Source organism: Eurosta solidaginis, chromosome 1 (genome assembly GCF_040869045.1).
Source record: "Eurosta solidaginis isolate ZX-2024a chromosome 1, ASM4086904v1, whole genome shotgun sequence".
Lineage (NCBI taxonomy): Eukaryota > Metazoa > Arthropoda > Insecta > Diptera > Tephritidae > Eurosta > Eurosta solidaginis.
Genome location: NC_090319.1, coordinates 370,045,546 through 370,061,982, shown reverse-complemented (window position 1 = coordinate 370,061,982; position 16,437 = coordinate 370,045,546). Strand labels below are relative to the sequence as shown.

The 16,437-nt window shown below is 35.2% G+C and overlaps 1 protein-coding gene across 1 annotated transcript; it reads left to right on the top strand.

Annotated features, from left to right (window-relative positions):
* Nucleotides 1-2: 2 nt before the first annotated feature.
* Nucleotides 3-12,340, top strand: LOC137241246 (nuclear factor of activated T-cells 5). Its single transcript, XM_067768632.1, has 4 exons — nt 3-212; nt 5,883-7,118; nt 10,576-11,716; nt 12,012-12,340. The coding sequence occupies exons 1-4, from the start codon at nt 3-5 to the stop codon at nt 12,083-12,085; spliced, it is 2,661 nt and encodes an 886-aa protein (XP_067624733.1). The 3' UTR covers nt 12,086-12,340.
* Nucleotides 12,341-16,437: the final 4,097 nt, after the last annotated feature.

Here is a 16,437-nt window from a genome sequence, read left to right as displayed (position 1 = left end):
CAATGGTCATTGGGGGTTTGACAGGGCACTGTCCCATGGGTATTCATGCGGTACGTCTTAATATACTGGAAATTCCATCGTGCTGCAGCTGTATGGAGGATGATGAGGTGGAATCGTTAAATCACTTTATGCTTGATTGCCCAGCTTTTGCCAGAATAAGGCGAAACTACTTCGTTCGCGACTCACTTGGATCTCCCGAGTATTTATCCAAGGTTGAGATCGGTATAATTCGGAACTTTATCGTTGCTACCCAACGATTCTCTAAGTAGCTATATCTACGTCACCTTTATATTACTGTATTGGTATCACAACGGACCTTCATGCTGTCCAAGTGAGCTTTCTTATCAGTGCAGGTACCACCTAACCTAACTTAACCTTGTCGGGTATTGGTGGTTATCGAAATAAATTCCTCAGTAAAAGTTCACATGAATTAAATATACAAATCTACTTTCGTGCAAGCAATCGAACAAAAATTTATGCAAAAAATATTAAATGCTTTCACGGCAACGCTACAACAAAGTATCTTTTATGAAAATCAATATGTCCATAAATTTTATTGCAGATGCTTTAACTAATATGAATGAAAGCAGCAGCAAAATTTTTCAAATCAAAATAACATAATCAAAACTTTCGAAAATGAAAATAAACAGGAAAATAACTTTATTTTTCTGCAAAGCAGATTTAAAATTAGTGAGAAAATAACGAAATACCCAATTCGAAAGTGGCAACTGTTAAAATTGTTATTCGTCTTTGTTAAATATTTTAACTTAAAATCGTCTGATGATCGTAGAGACAAAACGTGCAAGTTGTAGATTTCATTTTAGTCAAATCAACCAACTCTAATCGGCACAAAGTGCACACAAAAATTTCGCATGGAACACAAATTCGAATTCATTGCACTACATAACAAAAAATTCATACAAAGCAAATTAGAGTTGTAATTTATAGGAGTATGAAACAAAAACAAAATGCGACCGCTGAGGCAGTGCAAAGTGCCAAGAACGTGACTTTGCAGCGTTGTACGTTTCGGATCGCAACGGTTGGGATTTGGCTAAACGCTGAACATAAAACAGGTAACTGAGGTGGATTTGTATATACAAAGTGTAAAAATATGTAAAATTAAGTCTAAAAAAAAATAAATAAATAAACCCAACAAATGTGCAGCATTGCAAAAAATTTAGTGGAAAGCAGCTAAATGATAATTGGTAATGATTTGAATAAAACTCGTCGGAATGTTTTACTGTAATTCAATACTTTTTGTTTTTATTTTGTTGATGTTGCAACAGTTATTTGGCAACTAAGGGCAAGTATTTGTGGTAAATTAACATGGAAAAAAACAAACGAAATTTGTGGTGCAAAGCATATTATTTCAGAAGCTAAACGTGCGCTCAAATTTCAAATTACAAATCGAATAATAAGAAAAAAGCAGTAAAGTTTGCTCTATAAATGATAAAATACACTGATTTTTATATGGATGTTTGTAGAGCTTGTAGCTAATGGTGGCAACGCCGATTCCACAAAATTGCTATCTACAAATTTCTTATTCATAACTGTGTCTATATGAGCTATACATTCATATATGTGTGTATATACAGGGTGTTCCGGGTTCAAAAATGCATGTTCCCTTTGGGATTAATGTAAGTGAAAGGGGTTCAAAAAATTCGAAACCGAATTCCAATCTAGTAAAGGAGCGAACACGAGCGGCAATTTTTATCAAAATTCGAAAAAATTCGAAAATTTTACGAAAATTCGAACTTTTTCTTTAAGGTTTGCTGAGTTTTTTGAGTAAGCTGTTTTGTAGCTCAATGGATCTTGGTATAACAAATACAAGATATAGGTCTATCAAGATTCTTTTTGATTTTTAAAAAATTTTTTCGAAGGGTGTTTTATATGAAAAAAAAATCTTAAACACCCTTGGGAGAAAAACAATAAATATTAATTACAAAAGACCTAACATAAGTTGTACCTTTTACCTTAAATTTATTGAGCTAAAAAAACTGCCTACTGAAAGGATTTTAGAAAATTTTAACTAAATAGTTCGAAATTTTTGTAAAATTTTCTAGAATCTTCTTATTTTTTCGAAAAAATTTTTGAGTTTATTTTGCATTTTTGCGCTATGTTCGCTGCTGTATATTTTCAACATTACTGTTTGTTCATATTCAGGCTGACGAAAATTAACTTTTCAAAATGGTATCGAAATTCTTTGTAGCCACAACAATTTCAGAAGAAGACCGGTAATCCGAGAAACACTCTTTAGCGATAACAAAGAAATAACTCGTCGATGTTGGTTGTTAACCGTAACAAACTGATTCGAAAAAAGTACCGAAATCATACCGAAATGGCCCTAAAATATTTCAGAAATTATTCAAAAAAAGCCCCAAAGCAGCTCCGAAGCGATTTCGTAAAAATTCAGAAATAGTTCTGACATAATATCGAAAACAGTTCTGAAGTCATGTCCAAGTGGATCCGAAATGACCTGCCAGATATCCGGACCATTGCAAAGTAGTACTTGCAGCATTACGAAAAGGTTGCGAAAAAGTGAAAAAATTTTCTTAGTCGTTGTAAAAACCTTACAAACGAGTGCAAAATTAATCCAAAAAGATCCCCAATTGATCTTCTAATCTTACAAACAACATTTTTAAAAGATCGTATATGAATCCCCAAGAAGACCATAAAGTAATGCTGAAATCCCTTTTGAAAATATCCTTAAGCTTTTCGAATATACGAATACGAATCAACTTATCTGAATAATTGGTTTTGTTCTCCGATTCTATCAGTTTAGCATATGATCAATAGAAACTACAATTGCGTAGATTTTGTTAAGATATCTCACAAAATAAGAATCTAAAATAAATAATTGACACTATTTCTCCTGCAAATACGCGGGACGGATCCTATATTTTCTACGGCGAGTCCGAATGGTAGCTGCAAAGCAGATGAATCTTCACTAAAAACTTTTCATGGCAGAAGAATATTCGGAGTGTTTGCGCAACTACTGACGAATTTGAAAAAACTGCTTTCAATGTTTTTTCTTTCATTTTGCTTTGCCCAGGGTCTTTGGTGTGATGCTACCATGATACCACAGCGGCTACGCTATTATATCTACTATTTTGCGCTTAAACAGCGGATCTAAAAACGGACATTCGAACAGATGGTTTCTCTGAAAATTTCAGTATATTTTTTGATGGCTTTACCTTTTCGCCTTTAAATACTGAGAATGTTTGAAAAACCAACCAGTAATATTGTGAAAGGTATACCAACAGAGGGCACTTTTTGTAATATATCATACATTGCTAAGCACATTAGTAATCTGCTATAAGAAATCGTCGCTCGCTAGCCAGAAGCATGAATGTGCAAATTTTCTGAGCTTCGTTGGATTACCCTTTCGAGTCTTTAGGTTCTACTAAAATCTACAGCTTTCTACCTTACAGAGAAACCCCAATAATTTGCAATGCCGTTATCATGAATGTAGATATAATTTAATCACATAAAGTTGGGCCAGAAAAATGAATGTGGCACATTTATGTTTCTGGCTGGCAACAAAGTAATGCTGTTCCTGTTTGTATGACAAATTCGTTGACATGGCGTTTGAAAAAAGTAAGAATAGCACACATTCGTAGTCATATTTACTAATAATTTTAATTATTTCAAATATTTAATTATTTATATAATAATTAAAAAAATGGTGTTCGGTACTACTTTGCTGATAATTACTGTGCTATAACAACGATATCCGAAAAAAGGTCTTCTTTGTTTAATTGAAGGCAAGTGCGAAAAACTGGTTATACTAAAAGAATATCATTCTTTTTATAAAAATCTAAAGGGCAACAGTAAGGTTCGTGATGCTCTACCCGAACCCAACATATGAGAAGATTCTGATTCCGAAAATAAGAACTAGTTCTAAGTTTGCAATAATATCTTACATAAAAACACATTAATGTATATGAAATTTAATTTAATGTGTAACTTTTTTCAATTACTTAATTTCCATGAGTCACAGCCAGGAATGTTTTCCCAAGTGATGCTCTAATACTTCTAATTTTAAGAGAGCAATAAACTTTGGAACTCGATTTCCCAACATTTTCATTTTGGCACATTCATGCTTCTGGCAAGCGAGCGACGAAATATATCTAACTGTGAGCGTATGGCGCTCGAAGCAGTGAAACTGCCTGCAAACCATGAAGATTAAATTGCTCTGATATTTGCATCATAATTTTGTCTATAAACATATATTTATACTATGGTTTCCACATAACTAGATGCATATGTGTGTTAAAGATTTTGCAGATTTCGATTCAAGTGATTTACAATGCTTAATGGTGTGAACGCTACTTTACCACCAAATGTTTTTATTTGCATGTAAGTTTGAAGTTAATGCGCGCATGCGCAGATTGTAGCAAATTGAATTATTTGTCGGTTACACTCTAGTCACTTTTGCGGCAAATATATGTTACGGTTTGTAGGTTTGTAAATTAAGGATGCAAAATAGTCATTTTGTTTTAAAAAAGTTTATGTAATTGAACATTTTGGAAAAGTTGTTTAAATGAGCATAACGAAAGAATTAGAAATAGATTTTTATACTTCTCATGAACAAAAAATGGTATAGTACCAAATTTGGTGCGCTTTGAAAAAGAAGACGTGTAGATAGATTCCCTAAAAAATAGGAAAAATAGCAGAATAAAGAGCTGAGTCGATTTGGCCATGTAAATCTGACGGTTTCTATGGGAAACTGCCTGCCAATCTTAAAAATATCTTTATGGAATATGGTATGATTGCGATTTCATATTTTCCTCCATGTAAATTGGAAATCGGCTCAGTAGTTAGGCTGTATTGCTCTATGAAGATAGAGACTTTAATTGTTTATTGTAAAGCATGAAGATAAGAAAAGATACTTTGCTCAGCCTACACCTTTACTGGCTTCCTGGTCATAAGGTGAAATAAGGTAACAAAAAGGCAGATGAGTTTACAAAGGATAGTGCAGCACAGGGAAATCAAAATGAGGCAAGATTTGCATATGATCCGTCAAGCAGGAAAAGCGTGTACAGAAGCGAGGAGCTGCAACATTTCCAAGATCGTGGGAAAATCCCCTGACGTAAGCCTAACAAAGTTGATTATATCTCTAAAGAAAGAAGACTTAAGGCTCACGATTGGTTGGCTTACGGGGCACTGCCTTCTGGCATCTCATGCTTATAGATTAGGTCTCGTCAGTAACAGCAGATTTAAAAAGTGCGAGCTGTCCGAAGAAACGGTTGAGCACGCTCTGTGTTCATGTCTTGCGTTCGCGAGGTCAAGGTCCCAGCTACTAGGGGCAGCAGAGTTGTCAGATCTCAGGACAGATATTTTCAATGACATAAGTACTGATATCTAAATGTGTGTTGTCCGTTTGGTTCGAAAATTAATTCTTCTATGGAGACATTCAGTCTACATGAATTCTTTATCTACTTCAACCAGGTACTCAAATTTTATATGGACAGTACAATTAACTGCGCTGTTTATCCCGACATTATAGTCACCAAGCACCATTTTCATACTCGAAGCATTGATATTTGGTCAGTTCGTTCGAGTTTTAAAGCAAGAAATGAAAGATAATACTCATGTTAGCCTCCGCGTAGGGTAATTTCTGATTTTCGCTTAATAAACTCTGGAATCAATTTTGAAACTTTAAAGCATTCGAAATTTTGCAAAAACTTTTTGTGACTGAAATACTCTCAGATTACTTATCTATGACTGTTGATAGGTTATTGCTTTTAGAAATAAATTTTCAATAGATTTGGAGAGTTTAGAACAAATGAACTTATACATACATAGAAGTCAAGCACACTACACGCTATACGAACTCAGGTGCTCCCTCATTATATAAAAATTTCAAACTCTTTGTACAGCACAATTCCCAAATACTATCTCATTACGCTTACTGTTCTGTTTTTCAGAAACTCGCAACCTGCCTTTTATTGCTATCACTCACCATTATGGTCAATCCAGCGGTTGGCGGTGAAGATGAAAATTTTACAGAGACAAATGAAATTATTCCTCGCGACGCCATAGGAAAATTAGATTTATCGGTGAGACAAGCTTTGTTACGTGCCATAGACAAATTAGAGCAAGAAGCAGCAGCTGATGATTACGAAGATGCAGATGAGGACGACGGAATTACGGAGCTGAGCAATATCGAAGAACCACTCACAGAAACTCAAAAAAATAGCCTCAGTGCGCCAACTTTAGCGCCAATTTTAATAACAACAGCCAACAGCATAAACACAATTAGCGATACAACTACATCAAGTACCAAAGATGAAATACTCGAAGAGAGTACAAATGCCGCTGATATACATCCAACTGTACAATTTTATACAGCGACGTTCGATGAGAAACGTACACCAGAACAAACGTTGGCGTCATTCATTGATAGTTCACGTATTTGGAAGAAAACAATAAAAAGGGTAATTCCAGGACCAACACAAATCACTAACGCAGATGATACTGTTGCACATGCATCGAGCACTTTTGAAAGTAATCGACAATCAACGCGCATTGTTGGTAATTTGTTAGATTCGAAATCTTCGGTACGTCTAAATGAGATTTCCGGTGAAAATTCGGATGAAGTAAAATTTGAGATACGTAAAACGAACGAGCTGGCCGCCAAAGCTGCTGTCTCTAGCACAACACCTACAACTACGACATCTGCACGTCCGCGTACAACACGTCGCCGTCCGCCCACTACTACGACAACAACAACGACTACTACGCCACGTCCTACGCATAATGAGGATGGTGAAAATATCGAGGTGGTAGAAAAAGACGATATTCGTATACAGGCGGCACCTTTGGTAACAGCATTCACTGTTGATTTGGATGAACGTGGTGCAGCTAAGAATGTTATACCCATTGTTGATCAACCGAAAGTACAGCGTCCACTTTTGCCTACAAATGTGCAACAATCATCAGGTCCAACCATATCCAAATTTAATGTCTTATCAGGCAATTCGTTAAATGGTGCTCCTCAAAGTCAAGCCGCTTTTAGTAGTGCTGGTCTAACAGAACCAACTCCAGCGATTAACAATTTAGTTGCGCCAACAACGGCTTTCACCAACAGCGCATCAACTGAAAACTTTATTACGGTATGTTTGTTAGAGTTAGAGAATCAATTTGTTTTTTTTTTTTTTTGTTGTGTCAGTGGAAATCCAATTTGAACAAAAACATCGGCAGTATGAATTTCAAAACTCTATAATAATATATAATTCAATAATGTGACTACGAAATTCACGCGATCAGCGAATCTTCCTAGTAAATTATGGAAAACGAGTACGTTTTTCTGAACATCCAGAAACCTGGGTTTCCCAAAAGATATCTGATTGAGAAGGCCGCGCCTCTCAGGGACTTAAGCAGTCATCTTCTAAGCACTGCGAAAAAATCCAGCACTTAAGAGGTCAGCCGCATGAAGAGAACGAGCATGAAAATGCCCTCAGAGATATTCACAAAAAGGTCGTCGGCTTACAATGCCAAAAATTGCCCGGTTAACCCCGTTACCGAAGGCAAATAGCCTGAATTCTCAGTTGAGGGACACACGTCACTCTAGCTCAGCTTCGATCTGGATAAGGTAGATGGTTAAACTCTTGCTATCCAGAATCAACTCTGACGTACCCAATGTATGTCCTGCTTGCAACGTCTCCACATATTACACTAACTACTTTTCAGTTGCAATGTGCTCCAGCCGTTTTGGAACAACAAGTTTCCTTGGACTTCCGTTAGAAAATATCGATGACAATTGCATGCGTTTTGCATTTTTCCAGTGAGATAAATTCAAAACGCTTCTTGAATATGTTAGAAAATTGAATGAAGTAATAGCTTTCGACTGCATAATCAAGAATTTTGTCTCTCGCTTTGTAATCACATTGAATATATTGTGACTTATGCTTAAATAAATAATAAATGCAAGGCGCGATTATCTTCGAAAAGATTTTAGGCCGAGCTTCTCTTCAAATTTGCATTGTATTACTTTTAACTTTTCCTGCATGTTTTACGCCGACGCCAAACAGCATATGCCGGGCAAATGAGTTTTCACTGAAAAGCTTTTCATGGCAGAAATACAGTCCGAGTGCTTGACAAATCACTGTAATTTTCCAATTAAAAAACTTGTTTATAAATTTTTGATGTTGCCTTGCCTGGGGTCTGAACCCAGGATCTTCGGTGTGGTAGGCGGTGTACGCTACCACAATACCACCGCGGACTCTTATGCTTACGACTGCGAATATTATTTCTCTCTGAAATGTTGGTTCCGCCCGCACTGAGAAAAATTAATAACAAAAATTTCATGGAAAAAAATTTGAGTTATCACAAATTTCAAGGAAACCCAAAATAGACCGGAAAGCAAGAGCATATTTAAATCATCCCATATCCCAAATTATCTTGAAACAGTTCTCCCAGCAAAAACGATTTGCAGATCATCTGAAGTGATTTCTAAGGGAATACTTTGGAAACAGTAACGAAATCACCCTAAACTCGATTTCAAAATCATCTGGGGTAATTCTGGAATGAACTCAAGAGTACACCCGGAAGCAAGCATGAAATAATTCTGATATAGCCCAGAATTTTTAGCGAAAAAAATGCCCAAATGAATTGGCGTTAGCTTAGAAATGAACACAAAATGCTCCCGAAGCTTTCCAAAAAACGATATCGAAATAATTAGGAGAACGTATAGCATAAATTTCGAAAATAGATACCAAACTGTATGCGCCTTGTTCCATAAATCGTTCGAAATGATTCACAAATGTTTTCCAATTGACTTCAAAGACTATTTTGAAATTGCTCTGAATTAATCCCGGGTTTACTACTTAAATATTGCGAAAATGATTTGCAGACAATTCTGAAGTGGTCCCAGAAATAAAACCGAATATTTGGAGATGCTTCCGATATGAACTCAAATCCAATCCCGAAATAATCTAGGATAATTCTGAAATGATATCAAAACTACCTTCAAAAGCAATCCCATATTAAGCTGAAGAAATCCCGGAATATATCACGAATACAATGTCTAAGTGATTCAGAGTTTATCTCGAAATGAACCAATAATGGTCCATAAGTATTCCAGAGGGCGATCTTAAAATTATTCATAGATAATCTAATACAAATTTTGAAAAAAAAGCATGAAATTATCCGCGATTTGTCCCATACATATTGGAAATAATTCTCAAATATTTTCAACTGACTTCAAACATAATTTTGAACATCAAAATTTTAACTATGACTGTAATTTTAACTATGGAGTAATATAATCATTGTGGTAGTAGTTTAGTCCATTGTGGATAAGACAAGTGTGACAACTTCTGCATAGACGTCGTCAAAATTACAAGTATAACAGATTACCTGATTATTAATTGGCTATCGTGGTCTCATTCTGTGTCTCTTTCCGTCATCCGCTGAAGATACGGGAACGTGTGCGCCGTCCTATTGAACATCCTGTCAAAACGGTGCCAAAACGCTAAAAAGTAGCCATCTCCGACATACTGTCAGGCAGTTGACTGATAGAATATCATACTTGTTTTATCTATAAAGGTTTAGTCGTTGATTAACGAGCGACGAGGCAAGACGTATACATGCATGTTTGCTAACACTTAGAAAACAACTCGTAAAGATGCTTTAAAAAAGTATTTTATAGCTTGAATCTAACAAAAAAGAAATAGAAAAAATACATTGCTTACATTAAGCAATTAAAACTTTATGTTTATGAGCGTTTGTATAGCCTCTTTCGTTTTTGGTGCTATGCTTGTTTGGCGATCACAACACGAAAGAGAATAATAATAATTGCCATGGCGGACCCATGCAGGTGACGGCAGGAAATTGGCTGATTGATACTTTTTTAATATGATTTGACATTTCATCTTCAGGCTAAGTACGATTTTGACGTACGTTCATCGAAATAAAAAAATAAGTTACATGGAATTGACCATGTGACCTCTGATGTAAAACATGTGTATAAACGTCAAACCGAAATGTCACGCAGAACAAAAATTGGAGACCGAGTTAACGTTTTATCCAGTAAATTCAATTTCGGTTGCTCTCATATAATTTGTAAATATGTGCGAGACACATTTTTGACAGAAAATTGCCACAGTGTTTTTGAATTAAGTTGGGTTATTAGTCGCTGCTGTCATACCACCGGCGTAGGTGAATACCGAATAGTTTCTGTTGCCCTACTAAGCTGTCGAGGGCACCTCTGTTTTAGAGCAGTTCAAAACGTTCCAGGTTGCATCAAGCATGCATATGGTCGGTATGCTGATAGCATGTTTGAATCCCTCTTATCCCTGCCAACTATCAGTTTATGGTACGGACCTTTATCTTAACATAAATTGCTCCAAATCTTAAATAAGACAATCAAGGATCTTCATGGACTGGTACCTTTTATTAAACACTCCTGGTTATTTGATCACCTCATGCTCGAGTTCTCTCGCATGAAAGCAGTTAAAACACTTTCTGTAGTTTTTATCTTTTCCAGGAAAGTGGGTAGTGTTAGTTGTCCCCTTTTGAGATGTTTTCATTTCAAAATTTATTTCGCTTTGATTATATATTTTGCAGAAGCCTAAAGCTCCTACCGTCAACGAAGCCCCCAACAATGGTGGTGTTAACAATAACCTAATCGAAAGACAGCGTCAACTTGAACAGCAAATCTATCAGCTTAAACTACAAGCACAACAACAACAAGAATTGATTTTGCGACAACTAAAATTGCTTGAAGAGCAAACACGCTTGAATAATTTGCCGAACCCAACAGCACCCACGCTACCAGTGACAACGACAACACAAACATTTGTGCAACCCATACAACAACAACAACAACAACAGTTGCAGCAACCGCAACAACAACACCATAACGTACAACAACAACAATCACAAGCTGTTAGCTTCACCATACGTCCCTCCATGGAATTCATACCCAATACGGTCACACAAAGTACAACAACATTTTTCAACACTTTCCCTGCCGAACAACAATTACCGTTACATGATAATACAAATAAATTCGCACTTAGCGGCAGTAGCAGCAATTACACGCCAAATATATTACCAGTGACGCAACAACAATTGCCATTAAATAATCCTGTACAAAACGTTTTTCAAAATGTACAAAATCTTCAAAGTCACAAGGCGAACCCAACGCAGTCACAAGCAACAACAAATGGTGGCACATCAGTGCAAATACAGGCATCTAATCAATTTAAATACACACCCACTTTTTCAACGTTACAGCAGCCACCGTTTGAGGTGTCATTGTTTCAGGCGTTGCCGCTGCATCATCAACATCAACAGTTCCAACAAAATCATCAGCAGCAGCAAACGCAACAACAACAGCAGCAAGCGCAACAGCAACAAGCAAGACAACAACAATCGCCTTTGGTGCCAACTTTTTTAACTCAAGCATTGCAAGAGCAACAACAACAACAACAGCAGCAAACTTTACAACAACAACAACAGCAACGTTCGCGTTTATTCCGCCAAGAGGTGGGCACATCTAATTTCGGCCAAAAGCAATCAGTTTCAGTATTTCCCTCTGTACAATCCATTATACCCGCATCAATATTAAGCCAACAGCAGCAACAACAACAAATTTTAGAAAATCAAAATTTCTATCGGCAACATTTAGAGCCACAAATAAGTAGTCAGCTGCAGCAAAATGCGCAATTTTATCAACAACAACAACAACAGCTGCCACAAACTGCAGGTAAATTTCATAATAACGTAGGTAGTAATTTTTTTTTTTAGTATTAATAATACAAACCGTAGCAGTAATAGCAGTATTACCTTAAGTAGTAGTAATATTAGTACCGGAAGTAGTAGTAGCGTAAAGAATAGCAACAACCAAGCTAATTTAATAATCACTTCTAGTACTAATAGTACTACTACTTCTAGTTCACTTAACATTAGACACGCACATAATAAACCCCGTAGTTTAAGCCTTAAAGATAAATTTCATTATACAAATTTTGAAGAATTAAAACTAATCGGTAACGTTTTAGCACTAAATCGTGGCTTCAACAATTTTGCACCACCACTACAATCACAAAATCTACCCTTCGTTGGACGCTTCTAAGCAAACCTTCGTGAGATGCGTAGCCGTAGTGCCAAGCCATTTGTATGAATATATCCTGCAGTTGAATAAAAACGAATAAAATGGCTGATGAAACCCCAATAAAATTCACAACGAGTCTTAAGATCCGCTTGCACTTAAATGTTAGAACTTCGCTATGCACATGTCTAATAGCAGCAACATTCCCTCACTTAACTTGATAATAATTTATGTATAAAAATATAAAAATAACAAATGCACTGCCAATTTTGTATGAAACACCTATGTATTTATATACATACATACATATAACAAAATATAATTTATATTAATTTAAGAGAAAAAATTGTTAATACCTAAGCATAGCTTAAAAGAAAGAGTAAAATATTTTGTTAAACTAATTTTAGTGTGAAGATAAAAATGTATATGGGGAAATCCGCCAAACTTTGATTTTTTTGGAGAAACAAATTTTTTTTTTGTAACATGGTATCACGCAAATATCTTTTTGTTAGGAACATTGTGGGTAAATTGGAGTTATAGTGCATCGCCGGTACTCGTTTTACATAATGCCTCAAAAAGATATAGTCAAAAGATCGAGCAAAATATATATAAATTGAGGTCGCAATGTTAAATATACATTTATTTCAACACTTCTGTACCGATTATATCGTAATTTTGACAAAATATGGAGATATATGCAGCTGTTAGCTATGTAAAAGTTTTTTGATACACGAGACCCGGTTTTGTAGATATCGGTAAAAATATAAAACCGAATAACCGCCAAATATTTTTTACTGCAAAGTGTGCAACACATTTATTTTAACACCTTTCTACCGATTCTTTTGAAACTTTAAAAACGTATAGATCTGTGAACGAAGTATGTTTAGGTAAAAAAGTTTTAATACCCGAGGTCCGGGTTTGGAGATATTGCTAAAAATATAAACCCGGAAAACCTTAATTTTTTTTTTACTTATTTAAACACTTCTTAACCAATTGTGTTGAAATTTTATCAGGATGTACATACCTATATGAGTTATATTTAGTAAAAATTTTGTTGATACCCGATACCCGGTTTTAGAGATATCGGCAAAAATATGAACCGGGTAACCGTCAAATATTTCATACCCGTTTGTTAATTTTTTCTCTACACCACAGTAGTATACCATCAGTTGCCTCATCTTGAAATATTCACGCAAGGAAAGTTATTGATGTTTGTACATGGGGCAAATATACGAAATTTCCAACAAATATTAGCAATCGCCAAAAAGTGTAAAAAAATTTTTTTTTTAATTTTTTTACCAAATTTGTGTTTATTTTCATTTACTTTTAAATAAAACCTGGTTAAAAAAAAAACAAACTTCTACACTTTTTGACGATTGCTAATATTTGTTGGAAATTTCGTATATTTGCCCCATGTACAAACATCAATAACTTTCCTTGCGTGAATATTTCAAGATGAGGCAATTGACGGTATACTACTATGGTGTAGAGAAAAAATTAACAAAGGGGTATGAAGAGATAAAAGTAAAATCGTAGCTATGCCCAAAAAAACATGCTCCTGAAAAAATTTATGCACCAAGTGCTTCCACTTTTCTGCCTCTACCTTCAAAACTGAAAGGGGCATATCGAATTTGAAGCCCCAGATATTTTTAGTCCGTGATAGGCTATTATCGTGCATAATCCAAATTTCAATACTCAGTTGCCTCAAAAAGCTATAAGCAAAAAGCTGTCAATATTGAAAATGACAAAAAAAAGTATCGCTACTTTGATTGATGATAGTTTTGAGTATTGGAGGGCACATTAATTTTGCTCATACTTTTAGAATCTCCGTCTCAAAAACAACATTCAGTTTAAATTGCATAGCGTTTCAGCGATGCCTCAAAAAAAAATATCAAGGGTATCGCTTGAAAAAGTGTAAAAATCTAAGTTTTTTACGTTTCGAAGTTCTGCAAAAACTTACTATCAACTTTCTTGATTTTTGAAATCATCAAATCGGATATTCAAAAGGTCAAACTTAATGTCCTTGTACTTTTTTCTGGCCTTAAGTTTTTTGCCCGTGTGTAAAACCCAAGTATCCAAAAAAGTAGAAGTTTTTGGGATTTACCCATATATAGAAATAACGGCAGGAATAATTTTGAGAACTCAAAATAATTAAAAAGATGAAAAATTTTTGAACCTTAATATCAGTGTATCAAAAAATACCGAAAAAATTGGTATAAAAAAATAAAAACGGTGACCCCAAAAAATTTGATTTTGAAATTTTTACTATAGCCATTGTAAAAAAATTATGATGAATTCAATATAATAAAGACTTTAAATACCTGCTTTATTCCGAATGTAAACCCTGTAATTAGTTAATTTTAACTATAATGGGAATCATAATCTGAAAATCAAACAAGTTAGAGTGTCCAAGTTTGGGTGAAACAGAACATTATATACTCAGTTGAGAGCTTCTATCAAGCAGTTAATTTGGTTTAAGCTTTTTGACAGTAAGCATTATGAAACGTAAGCGTGTTTAACACGTGGGTAGAAAAGTTTTTGGTAAATCCACCTAGATGCCACCATTATAATTAAATCCATACAAGTTTTAGAAAGTATGAACCTTCAAACATCACCTGTGACAGTTTCATGTCATTTCGTTCATTTGTTTACAAGTTACAGCTATTTCAGTCAATCAACTTTTATTATTTTTGAAAACATGGATGCGAAGCAATTTCGTGTGTTAATTTATCATTGCTTTTTAACGGGAAGAATACCGTTCAAGCTCAGCAATCACTTTTTATCATATATATATTAGCCGTGTTTTTTTATAAGCGTATAGGGTTACGTTTGCGCGTAAAAAAAACGCTTACCCTCGCTTTGATAATGCTTAGGAGACCCATCTAGCGGCAGTGGCTACAGAACAGGGTGTACCTAAAATCGGAGACACAAACCTCTGGTGGCCATAATGTATAATATATAGATGAATCAGTTGCGTTGAATAGTTGAAACGCATAGAATACATAGAATTGGTGTAGAGGGTGAAACATAGAAACATATTTCAGTTACATCTTAGTATAATGCGTATTGAAATTTAGTAGTACAAATTTAAATGGCAGCAATTTCAGAGGTGTATTTAAAGTTGGACGCTTAGCAGTCCATATAAAGTTTAAGCGTAAACGTCTATAGATGCAAAAAAAAAAAAAAACGCAGCTATTATTTCTAATTGCTGTTTTTATGCACGGGTCCCTTTTTCGCTCTTATTTGGAGCGAGCTTTGGGAATTATTGGTCGTAGTGTTTTGTTTAGCTATATTTTGTTAAAATATTTTGTCAAAAATAAACGTTTGTGAGCACACAAAGAAATATATTTATACTATGGCACTAGTTTGGAAACTTAAATTGAGGTTATGTTGCGAATAGAGTGAAAAGCAGTAAAAGAAGGCCGGCGAATGGTGTCGAATGAAGAACAGCAAGAAGAGAAGAGTTGCATTGCATCAGTATATCCCTGCAAAAATCGTTGGATCATGTGGTCCACTTGTGTCATACAGGAGTAATTACAATTATACTCCACTGTAATGCAGCAATGGACCAACTCATGTTTCTACACGAACATATTGTAACCCGATCATTGCTCGTTTTTAACCATTGTAATCACTACACGATATTTACTGGACTGTGGGTACTCCATGGATTACTCTGATATAATGCGGAGCTGGAGTATATGGTCCAGTCCTAGGACATCGCAGTGTTAATTGGACCATATTTTTTGTATGAATTGTGGTTAATTTTGTCGCACTCGGTTGGTCCATAGCGAGTACTCCATACATGCATGCATGGAGTACTCGCGATTTTTGCAGTGATATTCAAGCTTTGTATCAGTATTGAAGATAAATGTTGAAAAAATAACTAAATACCTGAATATAAGCGCACATTTTCTCTTAATTACTGCAAATAAGGTGTCCTAAATGCTATATTTTCCAAAATTATAACGGTTTATGTCTATTTTAAAGTTTAACTTGAATTTCTTTAAAGATTTTCGTAATATGGCCATTAGTTATGTTTGTGTGTGTGTGCTAATTTTGACCGACCGACTGATAGATGCGCTACTTGGTAAGGTTTACAATCCTCGTGTTCCAATGGAAAGTGATCCAGATCCGGATAGAGATTTAACATGCAAATGCAACAACACATGCATCAATTTGTTGTCGCATTTGCATGTTAAATTTCTATCCGTATCTGGATCATGCTTCATTGGAACGTAGCAAATGTCAGCAATGGCATGAAAAGTGTTGTGGGAACTCTTCTCCGCCAAAATCAAGCATTTGTTATTGGTGTGCTGAATTTAAACATGGTAGTATAGACCCTATTATTAGAAATACTAGCTTATGCCCGTGGG